This window comes from Bombina bombina, chromosome 7, assembly GCF_027579735.1.
Source record: "Bombina bombina isolate aBomBom1 chromosome 7, aBomBom1.pri, whole genome shotgun sequence".
NCBI classification, from domain to species: domain Eukaryota; kingdom Metazoa; phylum Chordata; class Amphibia; order Anura; family Bombinatoridae; genus Bombina; species Bombina bombina.
Genome location: NC_069505.1, coordinates 576,423,614 through 576,442,846, shown reverse-complemented (window position 1 = coordinate 576,442,846; position 19,233 = coordinate 576,423,614). Strand labels below are relative to the sequence as shown.

The following is a 19,233-nucleotide window of genomic DNA, read 5'->3' as shown; positions in this document are numbered from 1 at the left end:
TGTTACTGACAACTAAGGGGGTAATTGTGTATGTGTGTTACTGACAACCAAGGGGATAAAATGACTGCTCAGTTGTGAAAAATCTAAACAGTGGAATCAAGCGTGGGGCCTAAGATTGAACTTGGGGGGGGGGGATATTGTGTGACCCCTCCTTCCACCTGTGCCCAATTACCTATAAGTTGTCTGGTATTTGTATGAAGCACAGCTGGCAATCCTAGTCTGAGCAGAGATAAACAGACATTAAAGTCTTTGACATATACTTTCATTATTTATTTTGTCCCCTTTTCCTGTAATTCCATTCTGAAATTGTGAGCTTTTCATTTCCTGTTAGAAATGGAAGTGCAGAACACTGTTATATTCCACACAGCCATTGGCTGCACACTCTAGTGACCTATTTATAACTGTCTCTAATTGGCCACAGCAGAGGAAGTAACCTAGCTTACAACATGGCAGCTCCCATTGTTTTATAGACACTTGTATGACACAAATTACTCCTCAGCAGAAGCAACATATAACATCTTTAGCTCTCTTCTAATAGGTGTATATTGCAAAAATGCTTAAATTTCAAATTTCAATTTTGACGTTTCTATCCATTTAATGAATTCTGAAGATAGCCTTATGCATATCCCAGAATGCCTTGCCATCGTTGTCCTTACCCCCTCTATTGGAGGTCTATTCCATGAATGATTTATTAATCATCTTTTCTGTAAAAAAAAGAGCTTTCACAGATTACTCAAGAACATTCTATCCCCTGACTTGAGATCATGATCCCTCGATTCTGATAACTAAGATACACAGCAGGCAGAAATGTAACCTTAATTTGAGCCAAACTGGTAGCTGTAAGAGGCGCCAATGGTAAATACTGAAGTGCTAAGTAAACAGATGGATAAAGATGTATACAAATCCTTATAGCAAATATGCAACAAATATATCAAAAAGTATCTACAGTGAGATAACTATTGTATCGATTATATAACCAAGCTAACTATTGTTTCAATTATATCGATTATATAGTGACTGTAGTGTCAGTGTAACATACTGACCAAAAATAGCAAACTCAAACAGCAGAGCGTGGCAATAAAGCAATCTAAAGAACCAAAACAATGTATCTGATATGACAATAATACAAAAGTGTCCTATATAAAGGTTAATCCAATTCAGAAGGTAACTCGGATCCCTCGATTCTGTAGCCCTCACTAAGCAGCCTTTGCAAATAGCTACAGACAGATACATCTAATTATGTGTCTCCTCTATTTGTTTCCTACAGCTGAAAAACAGTTCTGAAAGGTACATCAGCCATTATGAGATCCAGGCTGGAAGACTCCTGCTATACTTTGATGAGGTGAGAAGGAAAAAGTAATCAGAAAAATAGATTCTAACTGAGAACATAAAGCAAATGGTCTGTCTAGTCTCTGGGGTTGTCTGCATACTTAAAGGGACAGTAAAGTGACAATTAAAGCTTGATTCAGATAGAGCATGCAGTTTTAAATTACTTTCCAATTTACATGTGTTATATAATTTGCTTTGTGTTTTGGTATCATTTGTTGAAAAGCATACATAGGTAGGCTCAGGAGAAGCACTGTACTACTGGGAGCCAACTGATGATTGGTGGCTGCAAATACACACACATATACATACACACACGTGCACACAGACACACATACATATACATACATAAATACACACATACACACAAACACACACACAGATATACAAATACACATACAAGCACATACACCTACATACATACACACACATGCACACAAAGACACACACACACACACATATACATACACACATACATATACAAATACACACACATATACAAATACACACACTTAAACACACACACATATATACATAGACACACACACACATATACATACACACACAGACACACACATATACATACACACACACACATATAGATACACACACACACATATATATAAATACACACACATATACATACAAACACATACACACACATACATATAGATGCACACACACATATACACATACACACACATATACATACACACACATACACACACACACACACATACATATAGATGCACACACACATATACAAATACACACACATATACATACACACACATACATACACACACATACACACACACACACATATACATACACACATATACACACATACACACACATATATACATACACACATATATACATACACACACAGACACACACACACATATACATACACACACACACACATATACATACACACATATACATACACACATATACACACATATACATACACACATATATACATACACACATATACATACACACACACACACATATACATACACACATATACATACACATACACACATATATACATACACACACAGACACACACACATATACATACACATACACACATATACATACACACATATACATACACACACATATACATACACACACATATACATACACATACACACATATATACATACACACACAGACACACACACATATACATATACACACATATACATACACACATATACATACACATACACACACATACACACACACATATACACACACACATATGCACACACAGACACACATATACATACACACACACACATATATATACACACACATATATACATACACACACATATACAAATACACACACACACACAATATGAAGATTGTTCTTTCATTTTTATTATTTTCCTCTTCAGGTCTCAGAAAGCAAGGAATGCATATCTTTTGATGCAATACAGACAGTGAGGATCTCACTCCTACAGCCTGCATCTGCAATCTTATATGATTTTTATGAACCAGGTAATTGCTACAGACATTCACTGTACTAAACAAACAATCTTTGGCAACAACTTTTATGTATTTGATGCTTTAATCCATATAGAGGCAGCAAATTAACCCCTTTTATCTCAACAGAGAGAAAATGCAATGTGTTCTATGGTGCACCGTCCAAGTCAAACTTTATTGACACCCTATGCTCAAAGGATGTTTGCCAGTGTGCTGAAGGTGATTTTTTCCCATTCATGGACAGATAACTGTCTCTTTGTATGTTGTATACAGCTGAAAGTCATGTGCATATGTAACACGGTGTGTATGTATATAAACATGAGAGTCAATGCGCTTGTAACGGTACCAACCGGATACCAAGGGTTAACACCAGGGAACAATGTCCTGCATAGGGAATCAGCAGTTCACAACCCAGCCAGTTTTCAGGTTTTAAACAGAATAACACTTTATTTGAAGGCAGCATACAGATTTATACAGGTTTTTGACCCCCCCCCCCAGATGGGGGTTGAAAGAATGTTGTACATTAGATAAAAGGGAGAAGCGCCCTTGACATGATACAATAGGATTATATTACTTAAACACTTCAACCACAGGACACTCTTGACTCTCCTTATCACTTAGGCGTTTCTCTCTGGGGGTGATCAAACAATAGAATGCTAAGCATTAATTAGATTGTAGCTGGAGCCAGCCACTTGTGGTTAGAAAATAAAGTTAACACTTTCAGTCCTGACCGAAGGGTCTGTCACAGACAACCTTTCTTACATTATAGTCCAGAAGTGGCTAGGTTTGCCACAATGCTCCCCCAGAACCAAGCCGGCATACACAGTCTGATCCCAACGGATCGGCTTGGGGATGTCCGGGGCAACAACTTTCGGCTCAAGTAAGCTACGGGGTGTTCTCCGCCATCTGCTCCAACTTGGCTCAGTACTGCCCCCACCCCAAACATGGAAGCGTCTCTTCCCGGAGGGACTGGGCTTGGGTAGTCACAGGGTTAACATTAGCGGGATCCATGGGAGCATAGGCAGAAACAAGGGGGGCCAAGTCATTTCCAAGGAGAACATCAGCAGGTAAGTCCTTCTTGACCCCCACATTCACAAGTCTATCGCCCACTCCCCAATCCAAATGTACCCTGGCAACAGGTAGGCGGAACACAGTGCCCCCTGCTACCCTCACAGCCACAGTGTCTCCAGTGTGCTGTTTCTCAGGCACCAAGTTCTCTTGAAGCAAGGTCATGGTAGCACCAGTATCCCGTAGACAACTGACCTCCTTCCCATTCACTTTAACCCGTTGCCGGTTATTCCGGTGGGCAGCTTGCACGGGGTCTGCTTCATGTAGGCTGCCCCAGCATTCTGGCGCCTCTACGTAGCGGGCCACAGGCTGAGGATTATGTGGGATTCCGCCAGCGGGTCTTCTCCAGGACTGTGCTTGATTCGCTGCCTTTAGGGGACACTCTGGTCTTTTGTGCCCTAGTTGCTTACATCCAAAGCACCGAATAGGTTGTGAGTAGCCCCGCGAATTGAACCGGGCTCTCTGAGGGTAGTTCGTGGCCGGAGGCCGTGTGGTATAGCGGTGCGCCGGGGGTTGGTAACTGGCAGCTGCTGGGGTGACTGGGGGTCTGTACTCCACTCTAGCAGGGGGCAATCGGTATACTGCTCCCCCTGCCCCTCGTACTGCCACGGACCCGCCAGTGGGTGCTGTATCCGGCACCAAATGGGGAGCTATCAGGGTTAAAGTAGCTCCCGAATCCCGAAGTCCCTGGACCGACATCACCTCATGCAGAATTCCCAGGGGTTCCTCGGCTTGGGTGCTCAACACCTCATGAGCGGCTGGCTCCGTTTGGTAATGGTGAGCAGCCGCCCTTGGGGCCAGGTTCTGTCTGACCTGGTTCCAAGCTTGTCTGCTCTGATTTTGGGTGCACTCACGTGCCATATGTCCCCACTGCTTGCAGGTGTGGCATTGTATATTAGCCCGTCCGTTGTTAGGCTGTAGTCCATGGTGCCTCCTGGCATCAAAATGCTGGTCTGCTAATCTGGCTGCTTCGGTTAAGGTGAGGGGTTTTCGATCTCTCACCCATTCTTGGGCTTCTGGGGACAAGCCGTTAAAGAATTGCTCCAACAGCATCAGTTGTCGCAATTCTTCCATGGTGGTAGCTTGGCTGGCCTGTATCCACCCCTGAGATGCTTGATCCAGCTTGTGGGCCCACTCTGCATGGGAATCTCTTTCTGGCTTGCGCAGGCCTCTAAACTTGCGCCGGTATGCCTCTGAGGTAATGGCATATCTTTCCAAGATCGCTCTCTTCACTTTAGCGTAATCCTTGCTGTCCTCCCTGGGTACAGCGCGATACGCTTCCGCTGCCCTACCGGCTAGCTTGCCTGCTAGCACCGGCACCCATACGGACTGCTCCAAATCATGTAACTCGCACAGTCTCTCAAAATCCTGTAAATACCCATCAATCTCATCCTTCTCCTCACAAAACATTTTAAATGCATGGTATGGGATTTTGGGTCTTACTGGGTTGCTGAGTGCGTCCAAAATGGATTCTGCTCGGGAGGATGCATTCCGCGGACTGTGTGCCATCACGTACTCCTGCACATCTGCCATTACCACGGATAGCATATCCCGTGGTACAGGTTGGGGTAAAAATTCCAGCCTGGTCCTCATTTCCCTCTGGTATAGGGTCTCCTCCATGGCTGCTGGAGGCGTAGCGCTGCGAGCTCTGTCTCCCTCCATCAGCTCAGCAATTAATATAGCCTTGGGTTTGCTGCTGCCTATCTTTCCCCTGGCTTCTAGCAGTTCCTTTTACGTTTGTCTCTTTAGCTTAGAATAATCCATCTCCATTCACTTCGGTCCCTGGTACTCCTTCCATCTTAGTCAGTATTGTAGTAATCCCCCTCTTCCTGAGGTTACTGGCTTGTGTAGTTGCTCTTCTGGGCGATAAGGTTCATTCCGTCGCTTGCCACCAATTGTAACGGTACCAACCGGATACCAAGGGTTAACACCAGGGAACAATGTCCTGCATAGGGAATCAGCAGTTCACAACCCAGCCAGTTTTCAGGTTTTAAACAGAATAACACTTTATTTGAAGGCAGCATACAGATTTATACAGGTTTTTGACCCCCCCCCCCCAGATGGGGGTTGAAAGAATGTTGTACATTAGATAAAAGGGAGAAGCGCCCTTGACATGATACAATAGGATTATATTACTTAAACACTTCAACCACAGGACACTCTTGACTCTCCTTATCACTTAGGCGTTTCTCTCTGGGGGTGATCAAACAATAGAATGCTAAGCATTAATTAGATTGTAGCTGGAGCCAGCCACTTGTGGTTAGAAAATAAAGTTAACACTTTCAGTCCTGACCGAAGGGTCTGTCACAGACAACCTTTCTTACATTATAGTCCAGAAGTGGCTAGGTTTGCCACAGCGCTTGTGTGTATACAGGTAAGAGAGAGTGCAGTGTGTGTATATATAGGTGAGAGCATAGTGTGTGTATATATAGGTGAGAGCATAGTGTGTGTATATATAGGTGAGAGCATAGTGTGTGTATATACAGGTGAGAGTGTAGTGTGTGTATATACAGGTGAGAGTGTAGTGTGTGTATATACAGGTGAGAGTGTAGTGTGTGTATATACAGGTGAGAGCGTAGTGTGTGTATATACAGGTGAGAGCATAGTGTGTGTATATACAGGTGAGAGTGTAGTGTGTGTATATACAGGTGAGAGTGTAGTGTGTGTATATACAGGTGAGAGTGTAGTGTGTGTATATACAGGTGAGAGCGTAGTGTGTGTATATACAGGTGAGAGCGTAGTGTGTGTATATACAGGTGAGAGTATAGTGTGTGTGTATATACAGGTGAGAGCATAGTGTGTGTATATACAGGTGAGAGTGTAGTGTGTGTATATACAGGTGAGAGCGTAGTGTGTGTATATACAGGTGAGAGCATAGTGTGTGTATATACAGGTGAGAGTGTAGTGTGTGTATATACAGGTGAGAGTGTAGTGTGTGTATATACAGGTGAGAGCGTAGTGTGTGTATATACAGGTGAGAGCGTAGTGTGTGTATATACAGGTGAGAGTGTAGTGTGTGTGTATATACAGGTGAGAGTGTAGTGTGTGTATATACAGGCGAGAGTGTAGTGTGTGTGTATATACAGGTGAGAGTGTAGTGTGTGTATATACAGGTGAGAGCGCAGTGTGTGTATATACAGGTGAGAGTGTAGTGTGTGTATATACAGGTGAGAGCGCAGTGTGTGTATATACAGGTGACAGCGTAGTGTGTGTATATACAGGTGAGAGCGCAATGTGTGTATATACAGGTGAGAGCGCAATGTGTGTATATACAGGTGAGAGCGCAGTGTGTGTATATACAGGTGAGAGAGCAGTGTGTGTATATACAGGTGAGAGCACAGTGTATGTATATACAGGTGAGAGTGCAGTGTGTGTATATACAGGTGTGAGCGCAATGTGTGTATATACAGGTGAGAGCGCAGTGTGTGTATATAGAGATGAGAGAGCAGTGTGTGTATATACAGGTGAGAGCACAGTGTATGTATATACAGGTGAGAGTGCAGTGTGTGTATATACAGGTGAGAGTGCAGTGTGTGTGTGTATACAGGTGAGAGATAGCAGTGTGTGTATATACAGGTGAGAGATAGCAGTGTGTGTATATACAGGTGAGAGCGCAGTGTGTGTATATACAGGTGAGAGAGCAGTGTGTGTATATACAGGTGAGAGCGCAGTGTGTGTATATACAGGTGAGAGAGCAGTGTGTGTATATACAGGTGAGAGCACAGTGTATGTATATACAGGTGAGAGTGCAGTGTGTGTATATACAGGTGAGAGTGCAGTGTGTGTGTATACAGGTGAGAGATAGCAGTGTGTGTATATACAGGTGAGAGAGAGTGCAGTGTGTGTATATACAGGTGAGAGAGAGCACAGTGTGTGTATATACAGGTGAGAGTGCAGTGTGTGTATATACAGGTGAGAGCGCAGTGTATGTATATACAGGTGAAAGTGCAGTGTGTGTATATACAGATGAGAGAGAGCAGTGTGTTTGTATACAGGTGAGAGAGAGTGCAGTGTGTGTATATACAGGTGAGAGAGAGCAGTGTATGTATATATAGGTGAGAGCGCAGTGTGTGTATATACAGATGAGAGAGAGCAGTGTGTGTGTGTATACAGGTGAGAGAGAGTGCAGTGTGTGTATATACAGGTGAGAGAGAGCGCAGTGTGCGTATATACAGTTGAGAGAGAGTGCAATGTATGTATATACAGGTGAGAGAGAAAGCAGTGTGTGTATATACAGGTGAGAGAGAGTGCAGTGTTTGTATATACAGGTGAGAGAGCACAATGTGTGTAAATACAGGTGTAAGAGAGTGCAGTGTTTGTGTGTGTATATACAGGTGAGAGCGCAGTGTGTGTATATACAGGTGTAAGAGTGCAGTGTTTGTGTGTGTATATACAGGTGAGAGAGAGCACAGTGTGTGTATATATACAGGTGAGAGCGCAGTACATGTGTATATATACAGGTGTAAGAGAGCGCAATGTTTGTGTGTATATATACAGTTGAGAGAGAGCACAGTACATATGTGTATATACAGATGAGAGAGCGCAGTACGTGTGTATATACAGGTGAGAGAGAGTGCAATACATATGTGTATATACAGGTGAGAGAGAGCACAATACATATGTGTATATAAAGGTGAGAGCGCAAGACATATGTGTTTTTTATACAGTTGAGAGAGCGAAGTACGTGCGTATATATACAGATGAGAGCGCAGTACGTGTGTATATATAGGTGAGAGCACAGAGTGCAGTGTTTGTGTGTGTATATACAGGTGAGAGCACAGTGTGTGTATATATACAGTTGAGAGAGAGCACAGTGTGTGTATATACAGTTGAGAGAGAGCGCTGTGTGTGTATATACAGGTGAGAGAGAGCACAGTGTGTGTATATACAGGTGAGAGAGAGCGCAGTGTGTGTATATACAGGTGAGAGAGAGCGCAGTGTGTGTATTATATACAGGTGAGAGAGAGAGTGCAGTGTGTGTATATACAGGTGAGAGAGATCGCAGTGTGTGTATATACAGGTGAGAGAGCACAGTGTGTGTATATACAGGTGAGAGAGAGCACAGTGTGTGTTTATACAGGTGAGAGAGAGCACAGTGTGTGTATATACAGGTGAGAGAGAGCACAGTGTGTGTATATACAGGTGAGCGATAGCGCAGTGTGTGTATATACAGGTGAGAGATAGCACAGTGTGTGTATATACAGGTGAGAGAGAAGAGCGCAGTGTGTGTGTATATACTGGTGAGAGAGAGCGCAGTGTGTGTATATACAGGTGAGAGAGAGCACAGTGTGTGTATATACAGGTGATAGCACCATGTGTGTATATACAGGTAAGAGAGAGCACAGTGTGTCTGTGTTTATACAGGTGAGAGAGAGTGCAGTGTGTTTATATACAGGTGAAAGAGTGCAGTGTGTGTATATACAGGTCAGAGATAGCGTAGTGTGTGAATATACAGGTGAGAGTGCAGTATATGTGTATATATACAGGTGTAAGAGGGCGCAGTGTTTGTGTGTATATATGCAGGTGAGAGAGCAGAGCAGTAGTTGTGTATATATACAAGTGTGAGAGAAGAGCGCAGTGTGTGTATATATACAGGTGAGAGACAGCTCAATACATATGTTTATATACAGTTGAGAGAGCAGAGCAGTAGTTGGCTATATATACAGGTGTGAGAGAAGAGCGCAGTGTGTGAATATACAGGTGAGAGATAGCACAGTGTGTGTATATACAGGTGAGAGAGAGCACAGTGTGTGTATATACAGGTGAGAGAGAGCACAGTGTGTGTATATACAGGTGAGAGAGAGCACAGTGTGTGTATATACAGGTGAGAGAGCGCAGTGTGTGTATATACAGATGAGAGAGAGCAGTGTGTGTGTGTATACAGGTGAGAGAGAGTGCAGTGTGTGTATATACAGGTGAGAGAGAGCGCAGTGTGCGTATATACAGTTGAGAGAGAGTGCAATGTATGTATATACAGGTGAGAGAGAAAGCAGTGTGTGTATATACAGGTGAGAGAGAGTGCAGTGTTTGTATATACAGGTGAGAGAGCACAATGTGTGTAAATACAGGTGTAAGAGAGTGCAGTGTTTGTGTGTGTATATACAGGTGAGAGCGCAGTGTGTGTATATACAGGTGTAAGAGTGCAGTGTTTGTGTGTGTATATACAGGTGAGAGAGAGCACAGTGTGTGTATATATACAGGTGAGAGCGCAGTACATGTGTATATATACAGGTGTAAGAGAGCGCAATGTTTGTGTGTATATATACAGTTGAGAGAGAGCACAGTACATATGTGTATATACAGATGAGAGAGCGCAGTACGTGTGTATATACAGGTGAGAGAGAGTGCAATACATATGTGTATATACAGGTGAGAGAGAGCACAATACATATGTGTATATAAAGGTGAGAGCGCAAGACATATGTGTTTTTTATACAGTTGAGAGAGCGAAGTACGTGCGTATATATACAGATGAGAGCGCAGTACGTGTGTATATATAGGTGAGAGCACAGAGTGCAGTGTTTGTGTGTGTATATACAGGTGAGAGCACAGTGTGTGTATATATACAGTTGAGAGAGAGCACAGTGTGTGTATATACAGTTGAGAGAGAGCGCTGTGTGTGTATATACAGGTGAGAGAGAGCACAGTGTGTGTATATACAGGTGAGAGAGAGCGCAGTGTGTGTATATACAGGTGAGAGAGAGCGCAGTGTGTGTATTATATACAGGTGAGAGAGAGAGTGCAGTGTGTGTATATACAGGTGAGAGAGATCGCAGTGTGTGTATATACAGGTGAGAGAGCACAGTGTGTGTATATACAGGTGAGAGAGAGCACAGTGTGTGTTTATACAGGTGAGAGAGAGCACAGTGTGTGTATATACAGGTGAGAGAGAGCACAGTGTGTGTATATACAGGTGAGCGATAGCGCAGTGTGTGTATATACAGGTGAGAGATAGCACAGTGTGTGTATATACAGGTGAGAGAGAAGAGCGCAGTGTGTGTGTATATACTGGTGAGAGAGAGCGCAGTGTGTGTATATACAGGTGAGAGAGAGCACAGTGTGTGTATATACAGGTGATAGCACCATGTGTGTATATACAGGTAAGAGAGAGCACAGTGTGTCTGTGTTTATACAGGTGAGAGAGAGTGCAGTGTGTTTATATACAGGTGAAAGAGTGCAGTGTGTGTATATACAGGTCAGAGATAGCGTAGTGTGTGAATATACAGGTGAGAGTGCAGTATATGTGTATATATACAGGTGTAAGAGGGCGCAGTGTTTGTGTGTATATATGCAGGTGAGAGAGCAGAGCAGTAGTTGTGTATATATACAAGTGTGAGAGAAGAGCGCAGTGTGTGTATATATACAGGTGAGAGACAGCTCAATACATATGTTTATATACAGTTGAGAGAGCAGAGCAGTAGTTGGCTATATATACAGGTGTGAGAGAAGAGCGCAGTGTGTGAATATACAGGTGAGAGATAGCACAGTGTGTGTATATACAGGTGAGAGAGAGCACAGTGTGTGTATATACAGGTGAGAGAGAGCACAGTGTGTGTATATACAGGTGAGAGAGAGCACAGTGTGTGTATATACAGGTGAGAGAGCGCAGTGTGTGTATATACAGGTGAGAGAGAGCACAGTGTGTGTATATACAGGTGAGAGCGCAGTACATGTGTATATATACAGGTGTAAGAGAGCGCAGTGTGTGTATATATACAGATGAGAGAGAGCACAGTGTGTGTATATACAGGTGAGAGAGAGCACAGTGTGTGTATATACAGGTGAGAGAGCGCAGTGTGTGTATATACAGGTGAGAGAGAGCACAGTGTGTGTATATACAGGTGAGAGCGCAGTACATGTGTATATATACAGGTGTAAGAGAGCGCAGTGTGTGTATATATACAGGTGAGAGAGAGCACAGTGTGTGTATATACAGGTGTAAGAGAGCGCAGTGTTTGTATATATACAGGTGAGAGAGAGCACAGTGTGTGTATATACAGGTGTAAGAGAGCGCAGTGTTTGTGTATATACAGGTGAGAGAGAGCACAGTGTGTGTATATACAGGTGAGAGAGAGCACAGTGTGTGTATATACAGGTGTAAGAGAGCACAGTGTGTATATATACAGGTGAGAGAGAGCACAGTGTGTGTATATACAGGTGAGAGAGAGCGCAGTGTGTGTATATACAGGTGAGAGCGCAGTGTGTATATATACAGGTGTAAGAAAGCACAGTGTGTGTATATACAGGTGAGAGAGAGCGCAGTGTGTGTATATACAGGTGAGAGCGCAGTACATGTGTGTATATACAGGTGTAAGAGAGCGCAGTGTTTGTATATATACAGGTGAGAGAGAGCACAGTGTGTGTATATACAGGTGTAAGAGAGCGCAGTGTTTGTGTATATACAGGTGAGAGAGAGCACAGTGTGTGTATATACAGGTGAGAGAGAGCGCAGTGTGTGTATATACAGGTGTAAGAGAGCGCAGTGTGTGTATATATATATACAGGTGAGAGAGCGCAATCCATATGTGTATATACAGTTGAGAGAACAGAGCAGTACTTGTGTATATATACAGGTGTGAGAGAAGAGCGCAGTAAGTGTATATACAGGTGAGAGAGAGCACAGTGTGTGTGTATATACAGGTGAGAGCACAGTGTGTGTATATACAGATGAGAGAGAGCGCAGTGTGTGTATATACAGGTGAGAGAGAGCACAGTGTGTGTATATACAAGTGAGAGAGACCGCAATGTGTGTATATACAGGTGAGAGAGAGCGCAATGTGTGTATATACAGGTGAGAGATAGCGCAGTGCGTCTGTGTGTATACAGGTGTGAGAGAAGAGCGCAGTGTGTGAATATTTACAGGTGAGAGAGCGCAATACATATGTGTATATACAGTTGAAAGAGAGCACAGTGTGTGTATATACAGGGAGTGCAGAATTATTAGGCAAGTTGTATTTTTGAGGATTAATTTTATTATTGAACAACAACCATGTTCTCAATGAACCCAAAAAACTCATTAATATCAAAGCTGAATAGTTTTGGAAGTAGTTTTTAGTTTGTTTTTAGTTATAGCTATTTTAGGGGGATATCTGTGTGTGCAGGTGACTATTACTGTGCATAATTATTAGGCAACTTAACAAAAACAAATATATACCCATTTCAATTATTTATTTTTACCAGTGAAACCAATATAACATCTCAACATTCACAAATATACATTTCTGACATTCAAAAACAAAACAAAAACAAATCAGTGACCAATATAGCCACCTTTCTTTGCAAGGACACTCAAAAGCCTGCCATCCATGGATTCTGTCAGTGTTTTGATCTGTTCACCATCAACATTGCGTACAGCAGCAACCACAGCCTCCCAGACACTGTTCAGAGAGGTGTACTGTTTTCCCTCCTTGTAAATCTCACATTTGATGATGGACCACAGGTTCTCAATGGGGTTCAGATCAGGTGAACAAGGAGGCCATGTCATTAGATTTTCTTCTCTTATACCCTTTCTTGCCAGCCACGCTGTGGAGTACTTGGACGCGTGTAATGGAGCATTGTCCTGCATGAAAATCATGTTTTTCTTGAAGGATGCAGACTTCTTCCTGTACCACTGCTTGAAGAAGGTGTCTTCCAGAAACTGGCAGTAGGACTGGGATTTGAGCTTGACTCCATCCTCAACCCGAAAAGGCCCCACAAGCTCATCTTTGATGATACCAGCCCAAACCAGTACTCCACCTCCACCTTGCTGGCGTCTGAGTCGGACTGGAGCTCTCTGCCCTTTACCAATCCAGCCACGGGCCCATCCATCTGGCCCATCAAGACTCACTCTCATTTCATCAGTCCATAAAACCTTAGAAAAATCAGTCTTGAGATATTTCTTGGCCCAGTCTTGACGTTTCAGCTTGTGTGTCTTGTTCAGTGGTGGTCGTCTTTCAGCCTTTCTTACCTTGGCCATGTCTCTGAGTATTGCACACTTTGTGCTTTTGGGCACTCCAGTGATGTTGCAGCTCTGAAATATGGCCAAACTGGTGGCAAGTGGCATCTTGGCAGCTGCACGCTTGACTTTTCTCAGTTCATGGGCAGTTATTTTGCACCTTGGTTTTTCCACACGCTTCTTGCGACCCTGTTGACTATTTTGAATGAAACGCTTGATTGTTCGATGATCAAGCGTCAGAAGCTTTGCAATTTTAAGAGTGCTGCATCCCTCTGCAAGATATCTCACTATTTTTTACTTTTCTGAGCCCGTCAAGTCCTTCTTTTGACCCATTTTGCCAAAGAAAAGGAAGTTGCCTAATAATTATGCACACCTGATATAGGGTGTTGATGTCATTAGACCACACCCCTTCTCATTACAGAGATGCACATCACCTAATATGCTTAATTGGTAGTAGGCTTTCGAGCCTATACAGCTTGGAGTAAGACAACATGCATAAAGAGGATGATGTGGTCAAAATACTCATTTGCCTAATAATTCTGCACTCCCTGTACAGGTGAGAGAGAGCACAGTGTGTGTATATACAGGTGAGAGAGAGCACAGTGTGTGTGTAAATACAGGTGAGAGAGAGCACAGTGTGTGTATATACAGGTGAGAGAGAGCGCAGTGTGTGTATATACAGGTGAGAGAGAGCAATACATATGTGTATATACAGTTGAGAGAACAGAGCAGTACTTGTGTATATATACAGGTGAGAGAGAGCACAGTGTGTTTGTATACAGGTGTGAGAGAAGAGCGCAGTTTGTGTATATACAGGTGAGAGAGAGCACAGTGTGTGTATATACAGGTGAGAGAGAGCACAGTGTGTGTATATACAGGTGAGAGAGAGCACAGTGTGTGTTTATACAGGTGAGAGAGAGCACAGTGTGTGTATATACAGGTGAGAGAGAGCACAGTGTGTGTATATACAGGTGAGAGAGAGCGCAGTGTGTGTATATACAGGTGAGAGAGAGCGCAGTGTGTGTATATACAGGTGAGAGAGAGCACAGTGTGTGTTTATATACAGGTGAGAGAGAGCACAGTGTGTGTATATACAGATGAGAGAGAGCACAGTGTGTGTTTATATACAGGTGAGAGCGCAGTGTGTGTATATACAGGTGAGAGAGAGCACAGTGTGTGTATATACAGGTGAGAGAGAGCGCAGTGTGTGTATATACAGGTGTAAGAGAGCACAGTGTGTGAATATACAGGTGAGAGAGAGCGCAGTGTGTGTATATACAGGTGAGAGAGAGAGCACAGTGTGTGTATATACAGGTGAGAGAGAGCACAGTGTGTGTATATACAGGTGAGAGAGAGCGCAGTGTGTGTATAAAAAACAATCAAACAGATCACAGTTCCGATGCAAGGAAAGGCAGGGAGAGATATCGGTAATTAAAATGGTATATATTTATTAATGCTTACATTAAAAAATGTTTCACAAGGCACAGCAAACAAAAAGGACTACGGCTGACGCGTTTCCTGCCTTAGCGGCAGTTCATCAGAGCACAAGATTCAGTGTTAGCAGCAGGTGTTTAATCAGGTATGGGTCTGAACCTTAACCAATCATAGTAAGCAGATCTGGTGTAAAAGTTAACCCTATCATTACCCAAATTGACTATCTTACTTATGCGGTTAACACTGTAATAATCTCACAAACAGTACAACTTAAAACTAAAGACTAAAAACACGTATACCTATAACATACTATAGCTTTCTGGAAACAATGTAAAGTATAACAATAGAAAAAAAAATATATATCTTACTTTTTCTAATCTAATATTTTTTAGATTCTCGTTATACTCTATAGATATAACACAGGTAGAACACACGACAGCTGATGCAACAATGTAGCTATAAAAGTATACAAAGTCAAATACAACTAGATGTAAATAAGCAAGTGCAGCAGCCGTCTCCTGTGTTCTAAACCCATAGATATCTAGTAAAAATACACGGTCGTATACTCAAAAGAATTGTTCACTATGGGACTTTTGTTGAGAAGGCAGTGTGAGATAGCTTACCACAAAATAAGGAATGCCCATATTCTCATGTATATTTCCTAATACAACAATTAGTAATCTCTCCTTAAAAGCATCATTATATCTTATAATGTTTTATAATGTCGAATTAAATTAGATGAAGATTGACCTGTCGGTAAAGCAGATTATATTGCAAAGAGTCACATCAGGGCACACAGTGTGTGTATATACAGGTGAGAGAGAGCACAGTGTGTGTTTATATACAGGTGAGAGAGAGCGCAGTGTGTGTATATACAGGTGAGAGAGAGCACAGTGTGTGTATATACAGGTGAGAGAGAGCGCAGTGTGTGTGTATATACAGGTGAGAGAGATCACAGTGTGTGTATATACAGGTGAGAGAGAGCACAGTGTGTGTAAATACAGGCGAGAGAGAGCGCAGTGTGTGTATATACAGGTGAGAGAGAGCGCAGTGTGTGTAAATACAGGTGAGAGAGAGCGCAGTGTGTGTATATACAGGTGAGAGAGAGCACATTGTGTGTATATACAGGTGAGAGAGAGCGCAGTGTGTGTATATACAGGTGAGAGAGAGCGCAGTGTGTGTATATACAGGTGAGAGAGAGCACAGTGTGTGTATATACAGGTGAGAGAGAGCGCAGTGTGTGTATATACAGGTGAGAGAGAGCGCAGTGTGTGTATATACAGGTGAGAGAGAGCACAGTGTGTGTATATACAGGTGAGAGATAGCGCAGTGTGTGTATATACAGGTGAGAGAGCGCAGTGTGTGTATATACAGGTGAGAGAGAGCACAGTGTGTGTATATACAGGTGAGAGAGAGCACAGTGTGTGTATATACAGGTGAGAGAGAGCGCAGTGTGTGTATATACAGGTGAGAGAGCGCAGTGTTTGTATATACAGGTGAGAGAGAGCACAGTGTGTGTATATACAGGTGAGAAATAGCACAGTGTGTTTATATACAGGTGAGAGAGAGCGCAGTGTGTGTATATACAGGTGAGAGAGAGCGCAGTGTGTGTATATACAGGTGAGAGAGAGCGCAGTGTGTGTATATACAGGTGAGAGATAGCGCAGTGTGTGTATATACAGGTGAGAGAGAGCGCAGTGTGTGTATATACAGGTGAGAGATAGCGCAGTGTGTGTATATACAGGTGAGAGAGAGCGCAGTGTGTGTATATACAGGTGAGAGATAGCGCAGTGTGTGTATATACAGGTGAGAGAGAGCACAGTGTGTGTATATACAGGTGTGAGAGAGAGCACAGTGTGTGTATATACAGGTGTGAGAGAGCGCAGTGTGTGTATATACAGGTGAGAGAGATCACAGTGTGTGTATATACAGGTGAGAGAGATCACAGTGTGTGTATATACAGGTGTGAGAGAGCGCAGTGTGTGTATATACAGGTAAGAGAGAGCGCAATACATATGTGTATATACAGTTGAAAGAGAGCACAGTGTGTGTATATACAGGTGAGAGAGAGCACAGTGTGTGTATATACAGGTGAGAGAGAGCACAGTGTGTGTTTATATACAGGTGAGAGAGAGCGCAGTGTGTGTATATACAGGTGAGAGAGAGCACAGTGTGTGTATATACAGGTGAGAGAGAGCGCAGTGTGTGTGTATATACAGGTGAGAGAGATCACAGTGTGTGTATATACAGGTGAGAGAGAGCACAGTGTGTGTAAATACAGGCGAGAGAGAGCGCAGTGTGTGTATATACAGGTGAGAGAGAGCGCAGTGTGTGTAAATACAGGTGAGAGAGAGCGCAGTGTGTGTATATACAGGTGAGAGAGAGCACATTGTGTGTATATACAGGTGAGAGAGAGCGCAGTGTGTGTATATACAGGTGAGAGAGAGCGCAGTGTGTGTATATACAGGTGAGAGAGAGCACAGTGTGTGTATATACAGGTGAGAGAGAGCGCAGTGTGTGTATATACAGGTGAGAGAGAGCGCAGTGTGTGTATATACAGGTGAGAGAGAGCACAGTGTGTGTATATACAGGTGAGAGATAGCGCAGTGTGTGTATATACAGGTGAGAGAGCGCAGTGTGTGTACATACAGGTGAGAGAGAGCACAGTGTGTGTATATACAGGTGAGAGAGAGCACAGTGTGTGTATATACAGGTGAGAGAGAGCGCAGTGTGTGTATATACAGGTGAGAGAGCGCAGTGTTTGTATATACAGGTGAGAGAGAGCACAGTGTGTGTATATACAGGTGAGAAATAGCACAGTGTGTTTATATACAGGTGAGAGAGAGCGCAGTGTGTGTATATACAGGTGAGAGAGAGCGCAGTGTGTGTATATACAGGTGAGAGAGAGCGCAGTGTGTGTATATACAGGTGAGAGATAGCGCAGTGTGTGTATATACAGGTGAGAGAGAGCGCAGTGTGTGTATATACAGGTGAGAGATAGCGCAGTGTGTGTATATACAGGTGAGAGAGAGCGCAGTGTGTGTATATACAGGTGAGAGATAGCGCAGTGTGTGTATATACAGGTGAGAGAGAGCACAGTGTGTGTATATACAGGTGTGAGAGAGAGCACAGTGTGTGTATATACAGGTGTGAGAGAGCGCAGTGTGTGTATATACAGGTGAGAGAGATCACAGTGTGTGTATATACAGGTGAGAGAGATCACAGTGTGTGTATATACAGGTGTGAGAGAGCGCATAGTGTGTATATACAGGTAAGACAGAGCGCAATACATATGTGTATATACAGTTGAAAGAGAGCACAGTGTGTGTATATACAGGTGAGAGAGAGCACAGTGTGTGTATATACAGGTGAGAGAGAGCACAGTGTGTGTATATACAGGTGAGAAATAGCACAGTGTGTGTATATACAGGTGAGAGATAGCGCAGTGCGTGTATATACAGGTGAGAGAGAGCACAGTGTGTGTATATACAGGTGAGAGAGAGCACAGTGTGTGTATATACAGGTGAGAGAGAGCACAGTGTGTGTATATACAGGTGAGAGAGAGCACAGTGTGTGTATATACAGGTGAGAGATAGCGCAGTGTGTGTATATACAGGTGAGAGAGAGCACAGTGTGTGTATATACAGGTGAGAGAGCACAGTGTGTGTATATACAGGTGTGAGAGAGCACAGTGTGTGTATATACAGGTGAGAGAGAGCACAGTGTGTGTATATACAGGTGAGAGAGAGCACAGTGTGTGTATATACAGGTGAGAGAGCACAGTGTGTGTATATACAGGTGTGAGAGAGCACAGTGTGTGTATATACAGGTGAGAGAGAGCGCAGTGTGTGTATATAGAGGTGAGAGAGAGCACAGTGTGTGTATATACAGGTGAGAGAGAGCGCAGTGTGTGTATATACAGGTGTGAGAGAGCGCAGTGTGTGTATATACAGGTGAGAGAGAGCACA

The 19,233-nt window shown here is 43.1% G+C and overlaps 1 protein-coding gene across 1 annotated transcript in view; it reads left to right on the top strand.

Moving 5' to 3' along the window:
• LOC128667103 (complement C4-like) overlaps positions 1-19,233 on the top strand; it is a 236,879-nt gene that overhangs the window by 200,443 nt on the left and 17,203 nt on the right. The window contains 3 exon segments of the mRNA XM_053721997.1: positions 1,268-1,342; positions 2,742-2,844; positions 2,959-3,048. Of these exon segments, the coding sequence (XP_053577972.1) occupies positions 1,268-1,342; positions 2,742-2,844; positions 2,959-3,048 (268 nt within the window).